The sequence below is a fragment of the Synchiropus splendidus genome, chromosome 5 (genome assembly GCF_027744825.2).
Source record: "Synchiropus splendidus isolate RoL2022-P1 chromosome 5, RoL_Sspl_1.0, whole genome shotgun sequence".
Lineage (NCBI taxonomy): Eukaryota > Metazoa > Chordata > Actinopteri > Syngnathiformes > Callionymidae > Synchiropus > Synchiropus splendidus.
In genome coordinates, this window is record NC_071338.1 from 6,349,559 (window position 1) to 6,371,061 (window position 21,503).

At 43.0% G+C, this 21,503-nt stretch overlaps 2 protein-coding genes across 3 annotated transcripts; one reads left to right on the top strand and one right to left on the bottom strand.

The window, feature by feature from the left end:
- Positions 1-5,986: 5,986 nt before the first annotated feature.
- nrbf2b (nuclear receptor binding factor 2b) lies at positions 5,987-12,900 on the bottom strand. Of its 2 annotated transcripts, none has more exons than XM_053866169.1 (4): positions 12,521-12,900; positions 11,766-11,850; positions 9,930-9,970; positions 5,987-7,275 (listed from the first exon to the last, which is right to left on the bottom strand). In XM_053866169.1, exons 1-4 carry the CDS (start codon positions 12,611-12,613, stop codon positions 6,613-6,615), a joined length of 882 nt encoding a protein of 293 aa, XP_053722144.1. In that variant the 5' UTR covers positions 12,614-12,900; the 3' UTR covers positions 5,987-6,612. The 2 variants fall into 2 exon arrangements, with proteins under 2 accessions (XP_053722144.1, XP_053722145.1); XM_053866170.1 differs by having other exon boundaries at positions 5,988-7,272; positions 12,521-12,891.
- A 32-nt stretch (positions 12,901-12,932) lies between these two features.
- LOC128759297 (NHL repeat-containing protein 3-like) lies at positions 12,933-20,690 on the top strand. The gene is made up of 3 exons (XM_053866168.1): positions 12,933-13,369; positions 17,279-17,481; positions 18,621-20,690. Exons 1-3 carry the CDS (start codon positions 13,111-13,113, stop codon positions 19,227-19,229), a joined length of 1,071 nt encoding a protein of 356 aa, XP_053722143.1. The 5' UTR covers positions 12,933-13,110; the 3' UTR covers positions 19,230-20,690.
- Positions 20,691-21,503: the final 813 nt, after the last annotated feature.

Below are 21,503 nucleotides of genomic sequence, written 5' to 3' on the forward strand. Positions count from 1 at the left end.
ATATGTCAGAACTTCATTGGTCGCTACGTTAGTTAGTTCAGACACGCTGTTCGTCCATGAATGAAGACAAGGTCTGCTCTCTTGCAATGTCATACTTTGAAGTAGAACTCTGACCTCTGACCTTTGGGCAAAGTGTCATCGTTTTTTTTTTTTTTCGGATTTTACACATCACTGACGGCCAGGTTAGTGGTCAATACAGATGACACTAAATATTAAACCTGACAATGTAATTCGGAATGAACATTCTTACGCTGTCTCAAAATGAAAGTTCATGGTAGTTTGTTTCAAATTTAAGACTATCTGCTCAAAACTGTTCCTCCTACTCCTAATTGTCGCAGACACGAATTAGGCCACGTGACCAGCCCTCCACCTGACTCAGAAGGCTGTACGACTCTCACCTGAAGCAGATGTGACATTGTGTTTTTTGTCATTACCGTCAGCCTCAGCATATCTGCGGACAGTTGAGTTCCAAATAGATACTGGGAAAGAGATGCAAATCGCAAGTCTCTACAGAATTATGGGTGGAAAACAATCTTTTGCAAAGTGACCTCGTGATGAAACCTTGCAACATTTCCTTCTCCATTTCCAGAAGTGCCCACAATGAAACTGGGCATTCCTGACACCATCACAAGGCAACAGTGCTTGACTGTTAAGTGACACTGTTATGGTCGGCCGTCATGTTGGTTCGCCCTCACAAATTCTCTTTAAACAATTGCTATACCCCACAATAAACGGTGACCTTAGGTTGACATCAGAGGTTGCGCTGGTGGTTCCTATCTGCACCTGTTTTGATCGGGCTCCAGTTCATTTTGTTTTCGAAAGTGACTTTTAATTTAATGGCTACGTTAAAAAAATTTACAACACCGACTTGTTTGACATGTTTTAAGTGAAATATAACTTTTTTGGTTTTAATTCAGTAAAGATGTATCCTTTCTCATGAACTATGGGGTTATATTTATTGTACGTCTTGTAAATATTTATAAGGGCACAGATGGAGATCTACAAATAGTTAATGGTTAATGGCGAAAAACGGTACGTTCAAGACCTCCTCCATGATGTGTAATGTGTTATCAGTTTGTTTCGATGTTTCCACTTCATTTTAATACGTTTGATCACATGAGATTTCATCTCTAAAAAGAGATCATATTTCTGAGGGTGCAGCGGCCCTCATTAAAGCCACAGCGCACCGCCATGTTACCCTCCTCTGCAAACTCACAGTTTGGTATCAGACAGACTCCAGACTCCGTCTGCCATTAGTCTGAAGCTAGTTTGGCCATAAAATCTGTATATTATATGTATAAGGCAAAGGACTGAGAGAGTGAGAAAAAAGTAGTAGTTAGAAATGACTGCATGAGTGTCCATTCATAGGACACGTCCAAGTCATGTTCAACATGAGGCCAGCTACAAGGCCTCACTGTCCCCAACTCGTGATCTGATTGGCTATTGCAACTATCCTTCAACTATATGTGTATGTGTCCGTTCACTGCGAGTGCACCTGCGCCTGCACTTTGGATTCTGTCGGCTGACTTCATACGAGCTGGCCAACAAGTGAGCTGAATTCTGATTGGATAACCTAGAAAAACAACACTGGCATGTACTATGACATGAACATGGTTATTATATATAGTATATATAATGTATTTTGGAAAAATACATTAAAAATGACCAAAAAAAAACCTTTATCATCAATATGCTCATGATTTCTGGTGACGTTAGTCCAGCAGAGAAGGCCTTGCTGGACCTGACAGCCCACCACTGTTCTTCACATGTGTATTTCTAAACAACATCCTTTTCATTTGCAAAACTAAAATACATTTGTAAAAGAGAAAACTCTGTTTGTGGAATGAGAGTCGTATATGTGGATCAGCAATTACACATTTCCTCTGGTGTGTTTTAGAGACCCCCTTTTTAAGAAATCCTCAAATGCAGACAGATCCAGTCACAGCCTGCCGAGTCACATACACTGTCACTGCCGCCAGATAGGAGAGTTTGTTAAAGGCAATGATGCGGGAAGAAAAACCATGGGTGGACGCGAGCAGTCACCATCATCCTCAAAGTGTTTACCTTGTTCTGCATTGGTCAGCACTGGACCTGTTTGTTTAATACGCCTGAGTTACAACTCGAGTTACAATAACTATTTTGTCCATTGCTGATAATGCCTCTTAGTTCGCTACTCTTGGGTAATGTTAATGTTTGTGTCTCTAGATTGAGGCAGTGATGGAAAACCACACAAATTCCAGCAGGGGCGCTGGATGTTTCATATGGCATCAGGTAATAAAAAGAGAATCATTGGAGAGGTGGCCGTGCTTCTTTCAACTGGTTGTATGTCCTCTGTATTGGTGTCTGATAGTCGCCCCACTTGATCCTGATGGTAACTCCGGGCAGCAGCTTAGAGCTGCACCCAACGATGGCACCAACAAGAGGAGCTTGACACAAGGCCACTGCCTACAGATTCTGTGGCGTTTGCTCAGATGCTGCAGGTGTTAACACTTGCACGCAGGGACCTGTCAACCATCAGACATTTGAGTGTTAAACAGTGCTATTTGGCTTTCAGTGATGTTGGTAGTCTGATGGATCACACGCAAAGAGTCAAAACCAGTCAGAATTTTCCACAAATAAATTAATATCTTATCACTTGATGGTGGAGGTATTTTCTGAACTAGAGCATCCAAAGCCACAACCACAACCCAATCCTCTCCAGACCCACCATGTCAACGACTGACTTTGCAACATGCTATTTGCACATCTATTTGCACAAAAATGACTTTTTATGAAAAAAAAAATCTGAGTCAAAGTATCATCTGATTATATCAGAGATCAACTCAGTAGCTGTTGCCACAGTAACACTTTCAGATGTGACCGGGGCAGCTGTTTTACTCAGCTGACACTGAATAATAAATCAAAAATATACGTATTTTTATGATGACTCTTTCCATTACAACAAGCTAAATCTGTCTCCATTTTTGTTCATCTTCTTTTACATATTTCTGCAAGATAAGCATACAACTGTATCAGCTGTGTATCTAAACTTTCACACTTCTAAATGATGAAATGGTTTTGTGTGTAGTCCGATACCTACAATGCGACAATGGAGTGGTGCAGCCCACGGGCTCTTATCCCTCTTCTCTTTATTCTCATGTAAGGACGGCTGCAGATTTCCCCCTCTCTCTTTCTGGCCCCTCAAAGAACTTCACAGACTTGCACAGACACATGAGTTCTAAAACTTTCACACTTTTAAACATTCATTCATTCAAACAAAATATAGATGAAGGCTTGCCTCTTCATTAAATAAATAGAACCATGTGAATTTTGATCCCTGTTACGCTATTGCGGTTGCATTCGGCAAGCGCAGTGTGCTGTGCAGCGAACTGCAAAAAAAGCCACAATATTGTGCCAATACTACTATGGCGGTGGTTGTTAAGCTCTTGCAAACAGCTAACTTGTGTGTGATGTTACCTGACAAAGAGCAGCGGATGGGATGACAGGGAACAAGACCACAGCCCATCCTCGGGACATAAAATAAGAAATGAGTAAATGCAAGGTACTTTCCACCACAATTCCCCTCTATCCATCTGTAAAGACCAGACAAGAAGAAAAGTTTGGTGAGGAAGACTGTCTTGGCTTCTCTTCTTGGCAGAGCTGAGAGTTGAGTTCCAAGATGGAAAGGTGGAAATTGACTGGAACCCAGAAGCAGCTTGTCAGACACACTGGCACAATACCAACGGAAGATGGACAAGAGTGAGGAGTGACTGAGAGTGACACGATCAGGAACCTTCTGAAGATGATAAGGATGTACAAAGAAGTGTAATGACATGGTCAAAAAAAAATCATGACTCACACTCTTAACATCCTACACGTAACAACGTGTAGGATTTGGACATAAATAGATTATTTTCAGATTTCCTGAGATGACAGGTTTCATGCAAGAGTGAAGTAGTGAAGAGTCCAAGAAGAGAAAGCGTGAAAAATGACAGAGTAAGATCTCTGACAAGAGTCAACATAGATGCATTCACACATACCAAAGGATTTTCTTCTGATTCTAAAGTGTTCTAAAGTTCTAACAGGATAGATATACTTTGTGTATAATGAAAATAGGTTTTCAATGAATTAAAGTGAACTGCAATTATACTCTTAATGTAGCTACTATCTACACTACACATCTACAGAGATTTACTACACATACATACAGGGCTCTGGATTTCATCAACAAATTGCTTGACAATCTTCCTGGGAAATGAACTGTTCTTCTCTCGCCATCCCTCAGCTCAAGTAGAGATGAAAGAGTTGTTTGTTTGATGTGGGACTGAAATAAACTTCTACTACAAGTTGTCTTGCAGGAGGAGGAGGAGGAGGAAGTGGTGATCATAGACGACCAGGACACATCATGGCAGTGTGTGAGCAGGATGGTCACAAGGTAAGGTAGTTCAGATCAAGTCACAGAGGTTGTCCAGCCTTGGTTTGAGTTATGGCTGGACAATGTAATGACAGTAATCAGATCTGACTGCTTTGGTGAGCCTTCAGAATGTGTTGTACTTTCAAAACATTTTTTGCAAAACATTATTCAATTCCTGTTCGAAGCTGCTCCAGCAATAACAATAACATAGATTTTCCCAGCACATGGCCTTAGATGGTTTTACCTGTGTTCAGATGCTCCTCGAAGCCATGCAGTGGCCCCTTGCCAAGGACTATTCCAGTGGTGACAGTGGAGCTGAAGTGGAGCTTGCAGAGTGGGGAAAAAGTACCATGCACACCAAGAATTGGACTGTATATCTGCTGACATCAAGCTTTCCCCTACTTCCTAGTTGTCACTTGTGACTCTGCAGTTAGGTTGGTATGTACTCATTATTAAATCTGATAGACAGAAACTGAAATAAGAAGTTCACAAAGAGGAAGAAATGTGCTGATACTCTATTCCATACAGTTCTAATTTATTTCTGGAAACGGCACAGTCAGGTGGATGTCACCACCTGTCAACAGCAAGCACTTGCTTGAGTATTCCTGACCCCCACCAAAGTTTCTCATCCTTGCAGTCAAATATGATGGCTGGTCTTTGACCAGTGGATGGTGATAGTACATCAATTTGTTCCATTTATACAGTTAACACCTCAGAATCTATTTGTTGTCAAATATTCAAAGGTCCAGAAAATGCCATGTTTAAATTAATGTTGTTAATGTTGTATACCATGGTCCTGGTGTCATTGAGTGACATTTAAATGTTCCTCCTGAACAACTGCAGAGGAGTGTTCACTGAGTCGGTGAGGCTTGTTTTGATGAACTCTTATGGGACAAACAAAGATGTGAAAGCCGCACTGGTGTTGGCCGCCACTTTCAAGTATATTATCAAAAGTTATATGTACTCCGTTATTAACTTTCTATAACCTACTGGCTAGAGTTAAATCTTCAACCAGCTGCAGTGGCCCCTACTGATCCCCGGCCGCGCCGTGCAGTAGCAGGCAGACAAGTGTGTCTCGCCAAGTGACAATGCAGAGACCACAGGCTCAAGAGTTTACCTGATTAGGTTGAGGTCGTCGCCACATCCTAGTTGCGTCAGTCTATGTCAGTATTCCCAGGCTGTTAACACCTTACATCGGAGTTCTCACACCACCGCAGTCGATCAACAACAGCAACCAGCATTCGCTTTGCAGATCTATGGCCAGCAGGCGGCGATATGGCTAATATTTCCGGCAGCGTCAAATGTTTCTTGTGCCTTAGCCTGAACAACACTGCCATCTGGTGGCTGCGACGGTGTATGTGAATCGGTGGGCTCATTCTACCAACAGAATTTTCAGTCACACGAAGGTATTTTTGCTTCAATACGATACATATACACCAATACACACTCATTCGCACAAGTTGTAAATGTTAAAATTTACATTTGTGGATATCAAAACACGTGCAAACCATTGACTATATATATATATATATATATATATATATATATATATATATATATTCGTTCAGTGTTGGGTTACGATGACTTACAGGTAGGGGAAGTAGTTCCATAAAATTACTGAAACTGAGTATTTTTCCTGTCTATTTTATTCAATATCACATTAAATAAACAACAGTTTCAAAAACAGGCTTTTCCAGTCACTGACGCTGCAGTGTCCACCATGTTGGGAGGTTTGTCAACTCAGTCCTGTGGCACCGCTCAAGTATCTGGAGAGTTGTTGGTATGAGGTTCCACTTCATGACAACCGCCGCTTGTGCATAATGCTTGAGTTTGTTTCAAGGAATAAGATTGTTGCATATTTTAACGTTCATGAATATCATTCATCAAACGAGCGTCAGCCACGATCTGATTAAATGCCCCTTGTAGCTCCAGTTTCTTTCATGGTTGACACAATTCACTTCAGCATCAAAGTCAGCAGTGACGTGATGCTCACTGACAGGAGGAGCAGCAGATTCTCATGGTTTGCCATCGTGTCAGGACACACGTCCAGACCTCTTGAGCAGTTCCTCACTTTCCTGAAGTGGTTGTTACAAAAAAAATCATTTCGGGTGTCAGACGGCAGACATGTCACCTGAGAAGCTGGACCGTCCCTGTAGAAATCCAAAGCCAAACATTGTGGCACGAGTCTGACCTCACCAGAAATGAAACTGTGTTTCCAATCACAGTTTGTCCTTTTCAAGTATCTCTTGCAGTTCATTAAGGTTTGGCAACTCCAGAGGCGGCAGGTCACACAGGTCCTCCTCTGTTGGCATGGGAACAGGACTGTCACTCTCTTGATCCGTTGCTTTCCTCTGAGCTCCTCCGATGGTGCCCATGATGCCCTCTGCCGGCGAGAGCATCCACAGGTCGGCGTGCTCTTCTAGGTCCTCCTCAGTCTCCTCGGAGCGCAGGCGGGCATTTTCCAACTTCAGCTGCTTGTTCTCTTTGACCAGCTCCAGATTTTTATTAATGAGTTGGTCCACCAGGCTCCGCAGGTACTCGATGGTGGTCTGCTGTTCCTCTAGACGAGTCTTGTCGTCTTTGGTGACCTTGGAACCGGGGCAAGGTATCTGAGGTGGTATGCTCCCAGCCTGACGGATCTGCAGCTGATATAGTAAAGTGTCGTACTCCCGTTCCTGCATGCCGGCGCCCGCGGCACAGGACTCCCGGAGGGGGCCTGAGGCTGGACTCTGATGCACCAGGGCTGGACTGCTGGAAGGAGTCCCCTGCACAGCTTGGGCCTTGGTCATTTGGCGCCGGGCCTCTCTCTTCCAGCGCTCCTGGATCAGACGCTGTTGTTTGATATGGCTGTCCCTCTGCAGCTCCATGGAGAGACGGGCCTGCTGGAGCAGAGGTGAGCGTTAGGCATCTCTAGAAGGCCTCATAACGGAAAATAGTACCACAATATATTTTTTTCATAGAATGACTTGAAAACATCCAGTGCGACATATTTCACAAAGTGTTTACTTTTTTCTCTCCCTTCACCTGGAAGTGACTCTATACATGGCAGTCACAAACGAGCTGTACAGGACTCCAACAAGATGAATGGAAAAGGCTGAGAGGTAGATGAACCATGGTGGCCTCCACAGATGAGCACTACTGTACCATAGTTTAATCAGCTGGTATCAAAACGCAGTGTTCCCTGACAAAACTTCACATGATGGAAGCTGTTCTCTGTCTCCTGCACCGATACAGACTGTGTGTATGTTGGAATATTATAGTTAAATAAGTGTAGACATGGGGAAGCCAAAGTTTCATGTCTCTCCTAGAACCCAGTTGTGTTCGTAACCTCGTGGACAGTGTGGCTGCGTGAGAAAGTGAGTGCTCTGAGATGTTGGTAGCTAGCGCGGTGGCGAGCCAAAGACCAGGCGGAGATTGCATGTGTTGATCCCTGATATAGTGCACTGCTCGGTCTAAATAAAACCAGCACTATTATGCACTTCCTGTATTAACAAACAACAATGGCGAACTGAAGTTCGCCAGACTCTCCGTGCTACTCTGCCTTGTTACACCCAGCAGACCTGGAGAGTATGGTGAAGGTTAATCATTTTCTTGGCTATTCAGATTTTCTGGAGGCGGGGCTACAGTGCATTTCTGCCAACAACTGAGGACGTTTGATGAACTTCTAAATATTTCTTCAATTACTGTCAAATGACAGTACAAGTCACCGTTGATGTCTTGGGTCTACCAGATTAACAAAAAAGATGGGCTGCTTTTCCGCTGACGGTACAATACTTTAAGTAATTTTGCCGCATTATCTCCACGATGACAATTCTGCATCTCACGACAAATCCAATAAACACGTGGTTCACTCGCTGCATTGCATACGACGAGACTGCTCTGTGGCGTTTGACAGACGACTATGGCGTGTGCCAGTTGTGGAGTGTGTGGCGGACTTAAGTTCTCCATCGTAGTAATAGTAAATAGTAGTGGTTTTAATACAGGGAGCCTTTGATAATGACACTGGTTGACTCTGAGTCTCTGGATCTGTGTTTAGGCGAGAGAATTGTGAAAAAGGTTTTTCATCACACGAGACAAAGGACTGGCAGTTTGTATCATGATTTGGAGAATATCATTTGACTAAATGATCATTTATTCACATTATTTCTAATATATCTTCAATAGCATCTGTGAAATGTGTCCAGACTGGTTCATAGTTAAAGTCAACTGTTAAGAGACATGAGACACAGCAGACAGACGGCTCAATTTAACCCCTAAATAAAGCTGGCAGAGCTGTCTGTCAGACATCAGCGGGTTCTACGACGTGAAACATTGAATTTCTCATCTCCACACTTGGTTAACTATTGTATCTAAACATAAACAAATGATGATGTTGGAGACAAACCCCACTCATCAAAGGATAAAGATGGCTGTGGTTACCACATAGGTCTAGAAGAGAGAGGAACACAGGGTAATGTAGTGTGCAGGAGCGGAGGGAACAAAATCACAGGAAGAGGGCGATTGTGGCTACTGGCCTAATCGTCCAGAGTAGTGGACGGAGATGAAGCGAGGTGAGAGAAGAGTGCAGGCGGGTCAGAATTGGCAGCACGACTGTCAGGGGTCAGTTGCTCAGACAGACAAGACAAGAGGAGATAAAAGTGGCAAAGATGGCAATTGGAAGTGATGAGGAAGAAGATCCAAAACAAATGTATCAGACAGACAGAAAGGTTTCCAGATAAAATTAGGGAGGCCAGACAGTTTTGACATGTAGAAAGAAGAGACATGGAAGCACCGGGAAGAGTATGAAGAGGAAGACAACCATGGAGGTTCATTGATGTAATATAAAGATACATATCTCCAGCAATGCCTATTTAGTTTTACAGCATCTGTCTACTACTAGGACACCTCACAACCAAGCCTGAGACGCTACCAAGTAAAGTCTGAAACAACTATGTCTTAAATTAGCTCGCACTGCTTATTTAAGGTAAGGTATTAAGTAGACTGTGTATGGTGACCCTAAGTCAGTATTGGATAACTTAGTCCTTGGTATTTATCACCAATATTTGTTAAACAGAGTTGTTTGATTGTAGCATATTTCTTCAGTAATTTTCATACATAAAGCTTTCCCCAGCCTCGTACCCTAAACCTAACCATCCAAAACAAATGGCAAACCTTCACCAGGACTCTGAACCAAACTGAAACCCAACTACATAAGGTAAATGGTAATGGTAAAAATAAATTGCTTATTTTTTGGAAAGACGCATCATGTCTAAAATTCTTATTTGGATTAACTAATTTAAGCTCGGACATTTGGCCTTCATATTCCTAACATTCGATACATTCATTGAGTTTACTCTTTTGCTATTACATACTGTACGTTCAGGGCACATTGTTCACACCAGCCTGCTTTAAACACCACAGTGAATAATCACAAAAACACGAGTTACAACATAGAAATTATTAACCAACCAAAATTATCAGGCTACTTGTTGACACAGGGAGAGAAACTTTATTAATTATGAGGAAGTCAATGAACACACAAGCAACTGTGACTCACCTGCTCACACCCGGTTTTCTTCAGAGCATTCGTCAATAGATCTACAAAAGGGTGAGACAAAGAAGGATGTTCACATGACAACATCCCACCAAAACATGACACAATAGGGAATACAGAGAAAAGAAAACATGGAAGTGGTTTGATGGCAGTAATAGATAGCATCACAATCGATGAATTTGAAATAAGGACTAATATTCTATGTTCAGCTGTGAAGGAAGTACTTTGTAAAGGGGCATTCAAACGACAGATTCTGTCACAGGACAAAGTCAGTCAGGCTCAAAGAGACATCTTAAACAAACAAGCTGGGCTTTTAGGCACCGACTTTGGGCGCTTTCACACTGCAGGTTCTGTCTCGAGACAAAGCTATTTCGGCTCAGAAGTCCCAGATGTGAACACAAGCGAGTCAAGTTTTGGCCGCTGACCTGATCCCCGTTGAAGAGCTGCACCTCGTCTGGGGAACTCTCAGCGGGTTGCTCAGCAGGTGGCGAGCTTCTCACCACAGGCGACTCGGCGCTAGACGCCGGAAACTACGTGTACAGCGCGACTCCACACAAACATGATAGATGCTGGGCAGTAAAGGGTCTGATCGCTGTCTGGGCGGACACCATCGTTCAAAAACAACTTCTCAAACTCCCAGAACACTGAGGTGTGCAGCTGGGAGCTGCAGGAAAATTGCGCAACGCAGGGCAGCGGTCCGGGACTCACGATGTGTGCGGATGTTTGATAACTCGCGTGTTTTTGTCTTTATTAGGCTGATAAACATCTGATTTTATTGACAGACAGATTTGCTTAAATGAATAATGCCGCACTCTTCAGGAACTAATTTCACTGCTGTGGTCTTGCCGTAGCGCAGCTGTCTGCATGAGGACAGCGAAGAGGCAAGACGCTGATTTTCCCCAAGTTACTGAAGATCACCAGACTATTCAATGATCATTTCTGACGTTTGGATCTGAACTTCACTGATTGAAAGCTTCTCAATCGTCAGTAATCTCTCTCACTGTGTTCAACATGTTGTGAGAGCAGCGTGGATCAATCAAGATGCTCCGCATTACACAGCTTGTTTCCGCTATTTCCTTATAAAATAAACATGACAACGCTCTTCCATGTTTAGTTTTGGCTGTGAAACAAACACATTCTGTTCCAGCCGTGGCAGAGCTCCATCATCAGTTCATATCTGAGGTGAGGATGACTCGTAGTGCTAAGAACTGACAGAGAAATAAGGAGGTAAATAGGTTGTCGTGCGGCTGATGACAAATTCCTTGAGATGTGCTTCATCGTGGGTCACAAACCAGCTATTTTGCGCAGAGCGCCGCCTGCAGAGGAGAAAAAAAGGACAACGCCTGCTGCGCAGAGGTGCGAGGCTGCACAGCGCGGGGCGAGTTGGACTCAGATCCACCCCAGACAGAACCCGTAGTGTGAAAGCGCCCTTAAGTCTGCAGAGGATGCTCACAGAAGGGCTCTGATTTTTGGCCTAGGCGCAGGAAACTGGGTACAAGCAGGACAACTCAATATTAAATAGGACCACCAAGTAGTTGAGTTGTAAGATTACTGTTTGGGCAGACACAATAATAGAAAAAGAACACAGAACACTGAGGTTTTTGATCACACCAAGATGTGTTTCACTGAGGATGGGTGTCACTGAACAGCGGAGCAGGCCGGGAGAGGGACTCCCCCACTAAGTCAGTTGCTTGATGCGTTACTACGTTTTAAGGCAAATGTAAATATTGATTGCAGGCACCAATATCAAATGATAATAACAAACAATGCATCCAAACATACCGCCATAAGATTGCACACGCCTAAATGTGAGTGTGGTTCGGTGTGCTCCTCACTTACCCGCTGCTTTCCCATGGCAGGAAATTGCCTCTTCAAACTTTCCTGCTGCGAGCAGGCGATCTGCCTTTCTGCACTGCTGATGAGCCTGCAGAGACCAGAACAAATGAACACGATGCACAGAATCAGCCAAATGTGGGTATGAGTAAACGGGTAAACAGTAGTAACAACAGCAGCAAATGGCAAGTACAATTCAGCAGTTTTCAATGTTCAACATGGAATAAAGCAACTTGTTAGGAGAACTATTTTGTGCTGTGAGCGAGTACGGCAAATAACTGCTATTCCTCAATCTGAATTTAAATGTCGGTGTATTTAAAAAAACAGTGGTTTAAAATGAAGGCAGGTTCAATGTTTTGTGGTACATTTGATTTTGTCCCCATACAATAGGCCATTGTTCCACCATTTTCTTGCTTACCATATCAATGACGAGTATAGAAACTGGTAAAGGGTGACTCGACAGTACAGTTTTGACGTTAGATATGAACGAACGCCTTATTGAATGTAATCAAACGCCATCTCACTTTTAGTCAAATGGACTTTGGACATTGGCTAGCGAGTAGCAAACACGGCGTTTTGTGTGGTCACTGTTTACGACAAGACGAAAACAAACACAAGAGGGAAACAGTTGATCCATATTAAGGTTAAAAGACCGAAGGCAGCACACGATACAACCGTGCAAGGAAACACCGGAGCTTGTTGCTAACTAGCCTAGCGACTGTAACGTTAGCTTGTTATTGCAACATCGAATCCAAACTGACCAGGTTGAGGGGACTGTCGACGACCTCCATGGAGTCCAATCTTCGCGGGTTAAAGTTACACGAAAAGCGGCTCTGCCCCCCCAGGACTTTCATTCGCACTGGGAAATGAGCCCTGGTTAAAGAAAAATGAGTAATGCAATAACACGGCAGTGACTGAGGCACAGTTGCCTCCTCAGCCACAGCTGCGCCAACGATACAAGGAACCGGAAACGCGCCACTGACAAATTAAAAGCTTCTTTTCTGAACAGCCGCTTTGAGAAACCTGCGGAACCGAAATGTGCACAACCTAGATGAACAACCGACGTTTGTTGATATGTGATGTACAAAGCGTGTCTGGACAATAGCCAGTTCAACACACTTGGTTGCTTGAATCCAATATTTTGAAATCCCGAAAGGAAACGCTCTTTACAGACAAGAACTACTTGATATACTGGTTTGCCTTTCCGTCGGCGAGAGGAGGAAGTGGCCACTCAAGCCTTCGACACCAATGGGTGTCAAAATAACGTGCCGTTGCTATATTTGGAGATTTTGACCTCACAAAGGAACGCTTGACAACAAGATATCGCGCTTTTGTTGGCTTGCAAGCAGCGATGAGTAAAAAGCGAGGTCACCCGTGGTTGATGCTGTGCGCCATGGCCCTGCTGGTGGTGCTCATGATGGTTCTGTACGGTGCCATGGGGCGCCAGCACCACACCACCGGCACCACTTTCAGGAACGACTACCAGCTGATGGGGAGGCCGCTGTACAAACTGGACCTGGACTGGCCGAGAAACCCGGAGCTGTTCAACGGGCAGGTGTATGGAGTGGCTGTTGACCAGTATGCGCAAGTGGTTTATGTGGCGCAGAGAGGTACTTACATTTCATGTACACCTCTATGGCAGTCTTATTAAAAGATCTAGCAGGTTCTGTGCGCTGGAGCGATATTTAAAGTGTCACATTATCAAACAAAACGTGTCTGTCACCACAGCTGGTAGTTGCCGAGTCAGTAAAATGTCACTACAACAGAAAAACAACTTTATAGACACGCGCATTTCTATGTATCAAGAATATAGACTTCAGTTATATGGAACGAAAGGTGATGTTTATGTACAGATTCGCAAGTAACACTAGGTAAAACATGGCTAGAACAACACTTGTTCTGCAGATTTCTATTGTTGTTATTACAGAGTAAGCAGAGCTTCTTTCTTCTAATGTGTCACACCTGCTGATAGATCTTTGTAGAGCAACAGAACAACAACCTCACAGCTTGTGTGTCACTGCTGTTGTTGTCTGGCCCACACCTTGATAAAGACCTGGCACTGCCTGTTTGACTTGAAGAGAAATATCAGTCGAAAATGTTGACAAAATATACATATGGCATCTCATGTCGACATGCTGTAAGTCGGTCATAACTCCCATTAGTTTTGTGTCTTAGGTTGACAGCATCTTTGTAATGCTGTGAGTACTTTATTCACCTGAAGTACAGTTTTCTTTGCGTAGGAATCGCACACAAAGATCTCAAATCACTAAACCAATTTTAATATCACTCAGCGGCAGCCCAAGGAAATACAAATGATAATGATAAATGATGATTTTATTTACCAAGAGGGGACAAATTACAATCCTATCTGGTTCACTGTGAAAAACTGATTTAAAAAAGTTATTTGTGTGTGAGATATGAAAAAAAACAGATCAGGAAGTGGGGAAATGCTAAGGTGCTGGAGATATGCCTAAGAGAGTGCCCTTCATGTTGCGTCGGGAGCATCACTTAATTTTTTTGCTGACGTGACAATCTTTTTGGAAGTGGTCATTGGGTGATGAGCGTGCAGTGGTCATTTTAGAAGGGACACGATCAGCAGCAATCTTCAGTTCTGATGTTCATTTGTGTCCCTGCAACACTGTGACCCCTGGAGCAATCTCATTTGTTGACAAATGTCATATCAATGATGTTTTGCATCGTATTCTAACCCATCAGAAAAACAAAACAAACTCGCCATACCAAACCATGTATTCTCTTGTCTTAGTTTGGAGCCTGTGTTTACTTGGCTGTCTGCGTAGACCATATGCTTCATGTCTCTACTTGCTGTGAGGTTATAGACATTATGGGCAGGGCTGATTGTAAATAGTGGTTGTTTGACTGCTGCTTCTTTCTCACTTTAAACTATCATGGTCATGTCCTTGTTGGGAAGTGCTATTTACTGGATATTCTCTATTAAACTTGGGCATCGGAAAAGTGGCTAGTTAAGTGATTTTGTAGACCTTCGTATGTCTTGCACAAACAACCAAAAATCAGTAAACAACTAAGACTTTCAGAGCTACCAAACAGGGATGAGAGCTCCTGAATAATAGAACATGAAAGTGTCAAAATAAGAACAGAATTCTAAATGTAGCCCACTAATCAACATCGGAATAGCGACTGGAAATACTGAGGAAGGGGGGAGAGGTTCAGTCTTGAGCCCCTTGGGGACAGGAGGCCTAGCAATTAACCAGTTGGATGAGCGCCCCCTCGTCTGATCATCAGTCCCAGCAGATGAATGAGCTACGATATAGTGGCATGCAATATGTAAACGACGTGTCAACAAGGATAAGTGCAGATACAGATACAGGGCAATGGCATAATTGAGGGCTTCAACAAGATGGACAAGTTTTAGAGTTAAAGAAAATCTCCTATATTTGCTGGAAATGTTGAGAAAGTGTTTAAAGAACATGGACATTCATGCTGTAACGGTAAATGGGAACAAACAGTATTGGGATCCAAATTTACAGAAAATGTGCACAGAAACATCAACCTGTGTGTACTTTTCTCGGCACACTTAAATAAAAAATCTATGGAAGTGCAGAGGGTGAGGAGAAAATCCCTAAGACATAGCTGATGACACAGAAGACAGCTGCGAGTGTTACTTGGCACAGAAGCAGACATACCAACCAATAATTCAAAAAGTCAGACACAACAAGGCAAGTGCATCTACAAACTACTTTGCTCTGTTAAATACAGAGGATTTACTTTAAATTCAAAAGCAATGGATAACATGACGAAGACTGGTCGGTGATCATTTGCAATGCATTACTGCAAATATAGCTGCATCTGTTGTGTTTACAGAAGATCAGATTAAGATGGTAAAGTACTGACTAAACTTAGTCAGGAGGAAGTAATGGAAATAGTCATCCATGGCCTCCATCTTTTTGGATATATTTGGGGGAGCACATGAAGAAAAAAACCCAATTAGTTATATGCTAATAAAGAGATTAAATAAAATCTGTAGAAAAATCTATAGACTTGTAAAATAGATCATGCACAAAGAAAAGAATGAAACTTAGACAAAGAGGTGACATGTACAGTCCCTGACAAAAGTCTTGTCTCTTATCCATCTTGTCGGAACAACTGCTTCTAACTTGGCTTGTAATTACTCCATTGATTTTACAAATGGTTCATATGAAAGATGAAAAATAAATTTGCGTCACTGTAGAAGTATTGATCATTTAATGAACACGAAAATGTCAGATTTTGAGGAACTCTGAGGAATTTTGATGTAGAGGGCTGGAGCACCATCCAGGTGCAAAATCTGGTCCGTTTCGTGGTTGGGAATGTAAGAGGTACCTAATACCTCTTGATATTTTGGGCTATTGATATTGCCTTCCACCCTTCCACCCCATACTGGATGTAACCCCAGACCATGAGTTTTCTGCCACCCAGCCAAGAATGTCTGTCGTGCTGGGTTTCTTTTTATACACACACACTACTAAAGATCACGGTGAGCCTGTGGGATTGGGTGCATCAGAAGACACCGCGACAAAACTTTTGTCTCTCCAAAAACTAACTCAGCAGGCTTTGCCAAGCTGATAGCATTTCAGCATTTGTGTTTGTTGCATTTTTGGCACCAAAACATTATTTAAAAATCTGCTGGGATGAAATTTAAAAAACAGTGCAGAACAAACAGAACTACCGAGTTAAATATAGCTTAAGCTTGTGGCCTTACACGTGAGTGGGAACGGAGATCAAATCAGATGAAATCCAACACTCCTCACAGTCTCTTGTTGGGCCAACAAGTGCCAATTCTCTGAAGGGGCCCTGACCAACCAAGAGGCTATAGTCTCCATTGTGTTTAGGGTCTGCTCCGCGGCCTCCCCCCAGTTGAGTACCTCCACAGATTGGCATCCCATAAAAATGTCTGAGCCCAGTACCCTGTGTGAATGGCTCACTTGGCAAAGAGACAGCACTCAAATGCTTTGTGAAATAGTGGCGCAAAGACTGAATTTGTTCTGGGAAATGAATGATTTCAATATTCAAAGGTGTTTGAACTTCTTTTGAAGACGATCATTGCTGAACCTTTGTTGTCAATTGTGATTGCTGAGGTGGTTGTGCATGTGTGACTTCAGGATGAAGGACAAAGATGCAGTTAAATCAGAACATGTGACAAGCCTAATTGCTGTTTGACAGCTCATGCTGTGAAATTCTGAACATGTTTTGACTCCGCCACCAAATTGTAGTCAAACCGGAGTGGCACTATTTGAATACCTCATTTGCTTAGCTCGACTGACTTTGTGAGAGGCTTGGTCTTGTCAGTATGATGGTGGAGTTTCTGCGCACAACCCTGCGACTCTTGCTGCGGTGGAGAACCAGGCTGCCTCTGTGAAACAAGTCGGTGATTAAACATTACTGCATGTGTATGACTTTCGATTCTTCCACATCTTTGATGTCGGGGGTGCTAAACAAATCCATAACACTTATTTCTTCCTTTGATCACAGCTTACGTTTTTGTTCTCTGCATCCTCCTCCAGGTGATAATGTGCCCAAAGTTCTCGTGTTCAGCACAGAGGGGGAATTCCTGATGCACTGGAACACAACCACCTTAGAGATGCCGCATGGAATATTCTTAGCCGACGCTGCATCGAAAAAACCAACGGTTTGGATCACAGATGTGGGTGATGGTCCATATGGCCACACTGTCAAACAGTACTCACCATCTGGGACACTTCTACAGGTGAGTTTGTCTCTGTTGTGGATCGCATGGACACCCTTCAGTAGAGGAAATCGTAGTTAGATAAATCAAGTATTTGTCAGCAGGAAAGTAAATGTCTTGGTCATCCCCTAAATACTCTTCCGCTGGCATGAAAGGCTTATAGGCACAAGAGCAAACGTATTATGTGTAATGAAAAAAATCCTACAATGAAATTGATTTGAAAACACGCAAACCAAAATAAAAAAAGAAGTTAGAACAGAAATAGATTCTGACATATTGATTTGCTTGAGGGTTTCAATTTCTCTATGAGAGTTTCATCAAAACTACCAGGGATAAGTGCTGTCGACTAAAACAGTCAACGCCACTTATCCCTGGTAAGTGGTGTCAATGTTCGACCGGGGATGCTGCAGTGTTGCAGATGGTCTGATCTCTAGCAGCCGTCAAAGTCATGTGGAGTCTTACTTTGCAGCACTTGCACTCTACTGGACACCTGTGACAGGTAGCTGACCCCACAGACTGTGTTGACCCTGAACCATTCTGTTCATGTATGAGGGTAATGGTTTGCTTCATCCTCTCCCCAGTTGGCAAGGCAACCTCATAGGTAGTAGTTGGTCATACACAAAATAAAATGAAATGTAGCCCTTAGATGTTGACCTTCCCTGGCTAGATCAAGTGCATGACTGACTTGTCTGTTGACTTTTCAAGAAGTCCTGGACAGTGCAAGGCCCGTGCTGTGCTCTCTTTTGGCGGGTCCTCTGCCCGCTGAGTGATTGTCGAGCCACTGATGCACAGCTGAAGTCAAGTCAAAAACCCTTGTCAGGGTGGAGGATCAAATTAGGTTCAGCTGGAGGAGTCTGACCACCTGTGGAACAAACATTATAGAAATGCTTAGAGACATAGAAGGTTAAGATGTCCTGACTTGGATACGTAAGTATTGCAGATGTTTACGTGGGACCAGAGAGAGAAAGCAAAGGCCGGCCTTGTTGTATAATTGATGGACTACCACATCTGTGTCCATAAAAAATGACCGCTTTATTAGTAAAGCCGCATCACGCGTGCTACTCAACTTGTTAAGAGACTTGGGTGTTCATACAGACTGTGACTGTGTAATGTTTGGTCAAGTCCTTCTCCTCATCTCTTTTCTTGTGCCTGGGATGTAGGTTCTCGGTACTGCAGGAAAAGCCGGCTCGTCTTTGACACCTCTGCAGTTTGACCAGCCAGCTGAGATCTTTGTCCATGAGTCCGGTGAAATGTACATCGTGGACGGTGACGGTGGGATGAACAACCGTCTTATCAAACTGTCCAAAGACCAGGAGGTGATCTGGATGCATGGGGAGAAAGGTTCAGGCCTGAATCAGTTCTACATCCCGCACAGTGTCACTGTGGATACAGCACAGAGGGTATGGGTGGCCGACCGTGGAAACAAGAGGATTCAGGTTTTCAACTCCATCACTGGGGAATGGTTGGGCACATGGGGGAGCTGCTTCACCGAGGACGCCCCCTACTCTGTTCGCCTAACGCCAGACAAGAAGTACTTCATCGTCGTCCAGCTCAACACCAATCAGATATCGGTGCTGCACGCTCCCCCTGTAGGCTTGATCGGACAGTGCAAGGTGGTCAGTGTGATCCAGCTGGCCGATGAGGTCAAGCCCCATCTGGTGGACTTGGACCTGAAGACGGGGGCCCTGTACGTGGCAGAGATTGGAGCCCAGCAGGCTCAGAAGTTCATCCCCTTCAGTCTGGGTGAAGGTTTGGGAAACTACATGTGAGCACCATCACAAAGGAGTATGACTCAGCAGTGAGAGCAGCTTGGAAATAGTGGGTGTAATATACAGCACGCAAGCTTGTGTGTCCGCCTGCCTTGGTTTGTTTTCCTGTTGAATGATTGACCAAAACCAGAATACAATATATGACAATAGAATGAAGGCAGTCTAATCTAATCTAATGATCTACATTGTTGCAATCTATGATGTATGTAAATTTATACACCTGTCTTAAATACAATAGAATCTGACAGCAAAATGTTGTAACCTATGTAACATTGTTTTTTATTTTTACTCTTTCTTGGTGCTTGTGTTTGCTTATGTTGACCAAGCACACACACACAAAACTGAGGGTGTTCATCTTCTGCATGTTGCCATCGCGTGATGAAGTCACAAAGAGATCATGTGATAAATACATTTATGGATCCACTTTGATGAGTCTAAAAATACGTCAAGTAATGCTGGAGTTCTGGACTATCCTGTGTGGGTAGTCACTCTTGGGAGACGAGCTTTGCAACATTAGAGCGTCTATCATGTTTTGTTCTGTTGTTAATGTGGTTTAGTTCAATTCTAACCATAATTCTCTTGAAGCTGAATTTATTTAGGCCTAACCACAATTAGGAACAGAGGATGGGCTGCTCCTGATACCCTTGCTGACCTTCATAACAAGCGTCCTAGTTGACTGCTGTGCAGCTCATCCACTATTTTACCAGTCTTGCACTAAAAGGGAGATGATGGTTTCTCCTATAAGAAAAAAAAAACAGCTCTTTGAATAAATAAAGGGAACAACGTTGTACAGTCTCGCAATAAGCTACGCGTCATACCACTGTTGTGGAACATTTATTTCCCTGCTCACCGATACATCAGCCTTGTGAGTTTGGTCTGTAGACTGCCGAGTCAGTCTAATGGGGATTTTCTCACTCCTTCGTTCAGTTAAACAAGATCATTTGATCTCAAAAAATGCATGTCTCACCATTTAGCCATCTATGAATATAATTTATCTTACACGTTTGTTCTTGTACTTTACTAGCTCTGTTGTATTGGAGTGTATCAGCCATCGAACGAAAAAGTTAAATGAACTTGCCGCTCTAGCATAGAAGAAGCTCCGATCTGCACTGCTGTGATGTCATCAGTCTGTGACAAATGTGTTTATTGTAATCAACAGATATATTTTTTAGATTTTTTGACACTTTGACATGAACCATATATTGTATGCAGATCTATGGTTTGAGTCGTTTTGTTGGTGGTGTAAATGCTCTCCTCAAATACAGCTTCCCTGCTTTCAGGGAGCATTTTTATGATTGTATCACAAATAATAATCACTTTCAAATGCACTTCTAAAATTGTTTTGTTGTTTGTGATCAGATGTTAAAGATGTATCACAGAGTTTTGTAACACTTGTGGGAAATTGTGACGGGTGTTGTGAGCCTGATCATTTGTGCTCAATAATGGTGCCATAATAAAGATTTTTGGTTGAACTTGGTGTTTCGTTTGTTTCGTGACCCACAGGCTTCGATCCCTGTCATGTACAATATAATCTGCCTTTTTAAAAAGTCTATGTGACCTCCATGTTCAGACCAGACATCCATGTTCGTGCAAACACCTACTTCAAAGTTAAGGAACCTGTCATATGTTGAAGTAAATTCGAGAGTATGAATTGTGACACAAAATAAAGGGGTTGTGTGGACATGAATGTGACTTGGTGGAATTAGAACAAGCAGCATCTCCTCTTGTAGCAGTGCGCGTCAACCTAGGTACTGACTCGTGTCCATGTGAATCGCAAACAAATCTCATTGAAGAAGCTGTTTTTGGATATTTTTTGGACATATCCTCCTCATATGGACCCATGATTAAATTTGATTGAGGCCTTAATAACCAATATACTATATATATACTACACATAGTCCATTCCAGCTGTCTTCAACTGACCTGAATGCATTTTAAACTCCAGAGACGCTTCTTTCTTTAGCTGTGAAATCAGGAGCCATTGTCCTTCCCACTATGATACATCTGCTTTAGACTGCACCCGTTCAGTTTCAGTTTTGACCGCTAGAGTGCGCTACTTGACAACAGCCAGTCTTCTCGTTCTGTCCAGTAAGAAATGTAAACCCCATGACAGCGCAATCATTTACCAGTTTTTCTTCACCCAATCATTTCACATGAAACTTTATTGCCATGGTCAGTGGGGATCCCATCATCTAGGAAAGTGCTTTGGATTAAAGTGCTGTTATTAATAAAATATAATAATATTAATAATATTTTAAGGATGTCTGCAAACGC

Excerpts from the sequence above, each read along its gene's own strand:
- nrbf2b (XM_053866169.1), bottom strand. The coding sequence starts at position 12,613 with ATGAAAGTCCTGGGGGGGCAGAGCCGCTTTTCGTGTAACTTTAACCCG. Across the intron at positions 11,851-12,520 it reads TCGACAGTCCCCTCAACCTG|GCTCATCAGCAGTGCAGAAA; the intron begins GTCAGTTTGGAT and ends TGGTCTCTGCAG. Across the intron at positions 9,971-11,765 it reads CTGCCATGGGAAAGCAGCGG|ATCTATTGACGAATGCTCTG; the intron begins GTAAGTGAGGAG and ends ACCCTTTTGTAG.
- LOC128759297 (XM_053866168.1), top strand. The coding sequence starts at position 13,111 with ATGAGTAAAAAGCGAGGTCACCCGTGGTTGATGCTGTGCGCCATGGCC. Across the intron at positions 13,370-17,278 it reads GGTTTATGTGGCGCAGAGAG|GTGATAATGTGCCCAAAGTT; the intron begins GTACTTACATTT and ends ATCCTCCTCCAG. Across the intron at positions 17,482-18,620 it reads CATCTGGGACACTTCTACAG|GTTCTCGGTACTGCAGGAAA; the intron begins GTGAGTTTGTCT and ends CCTGGGATGTAG.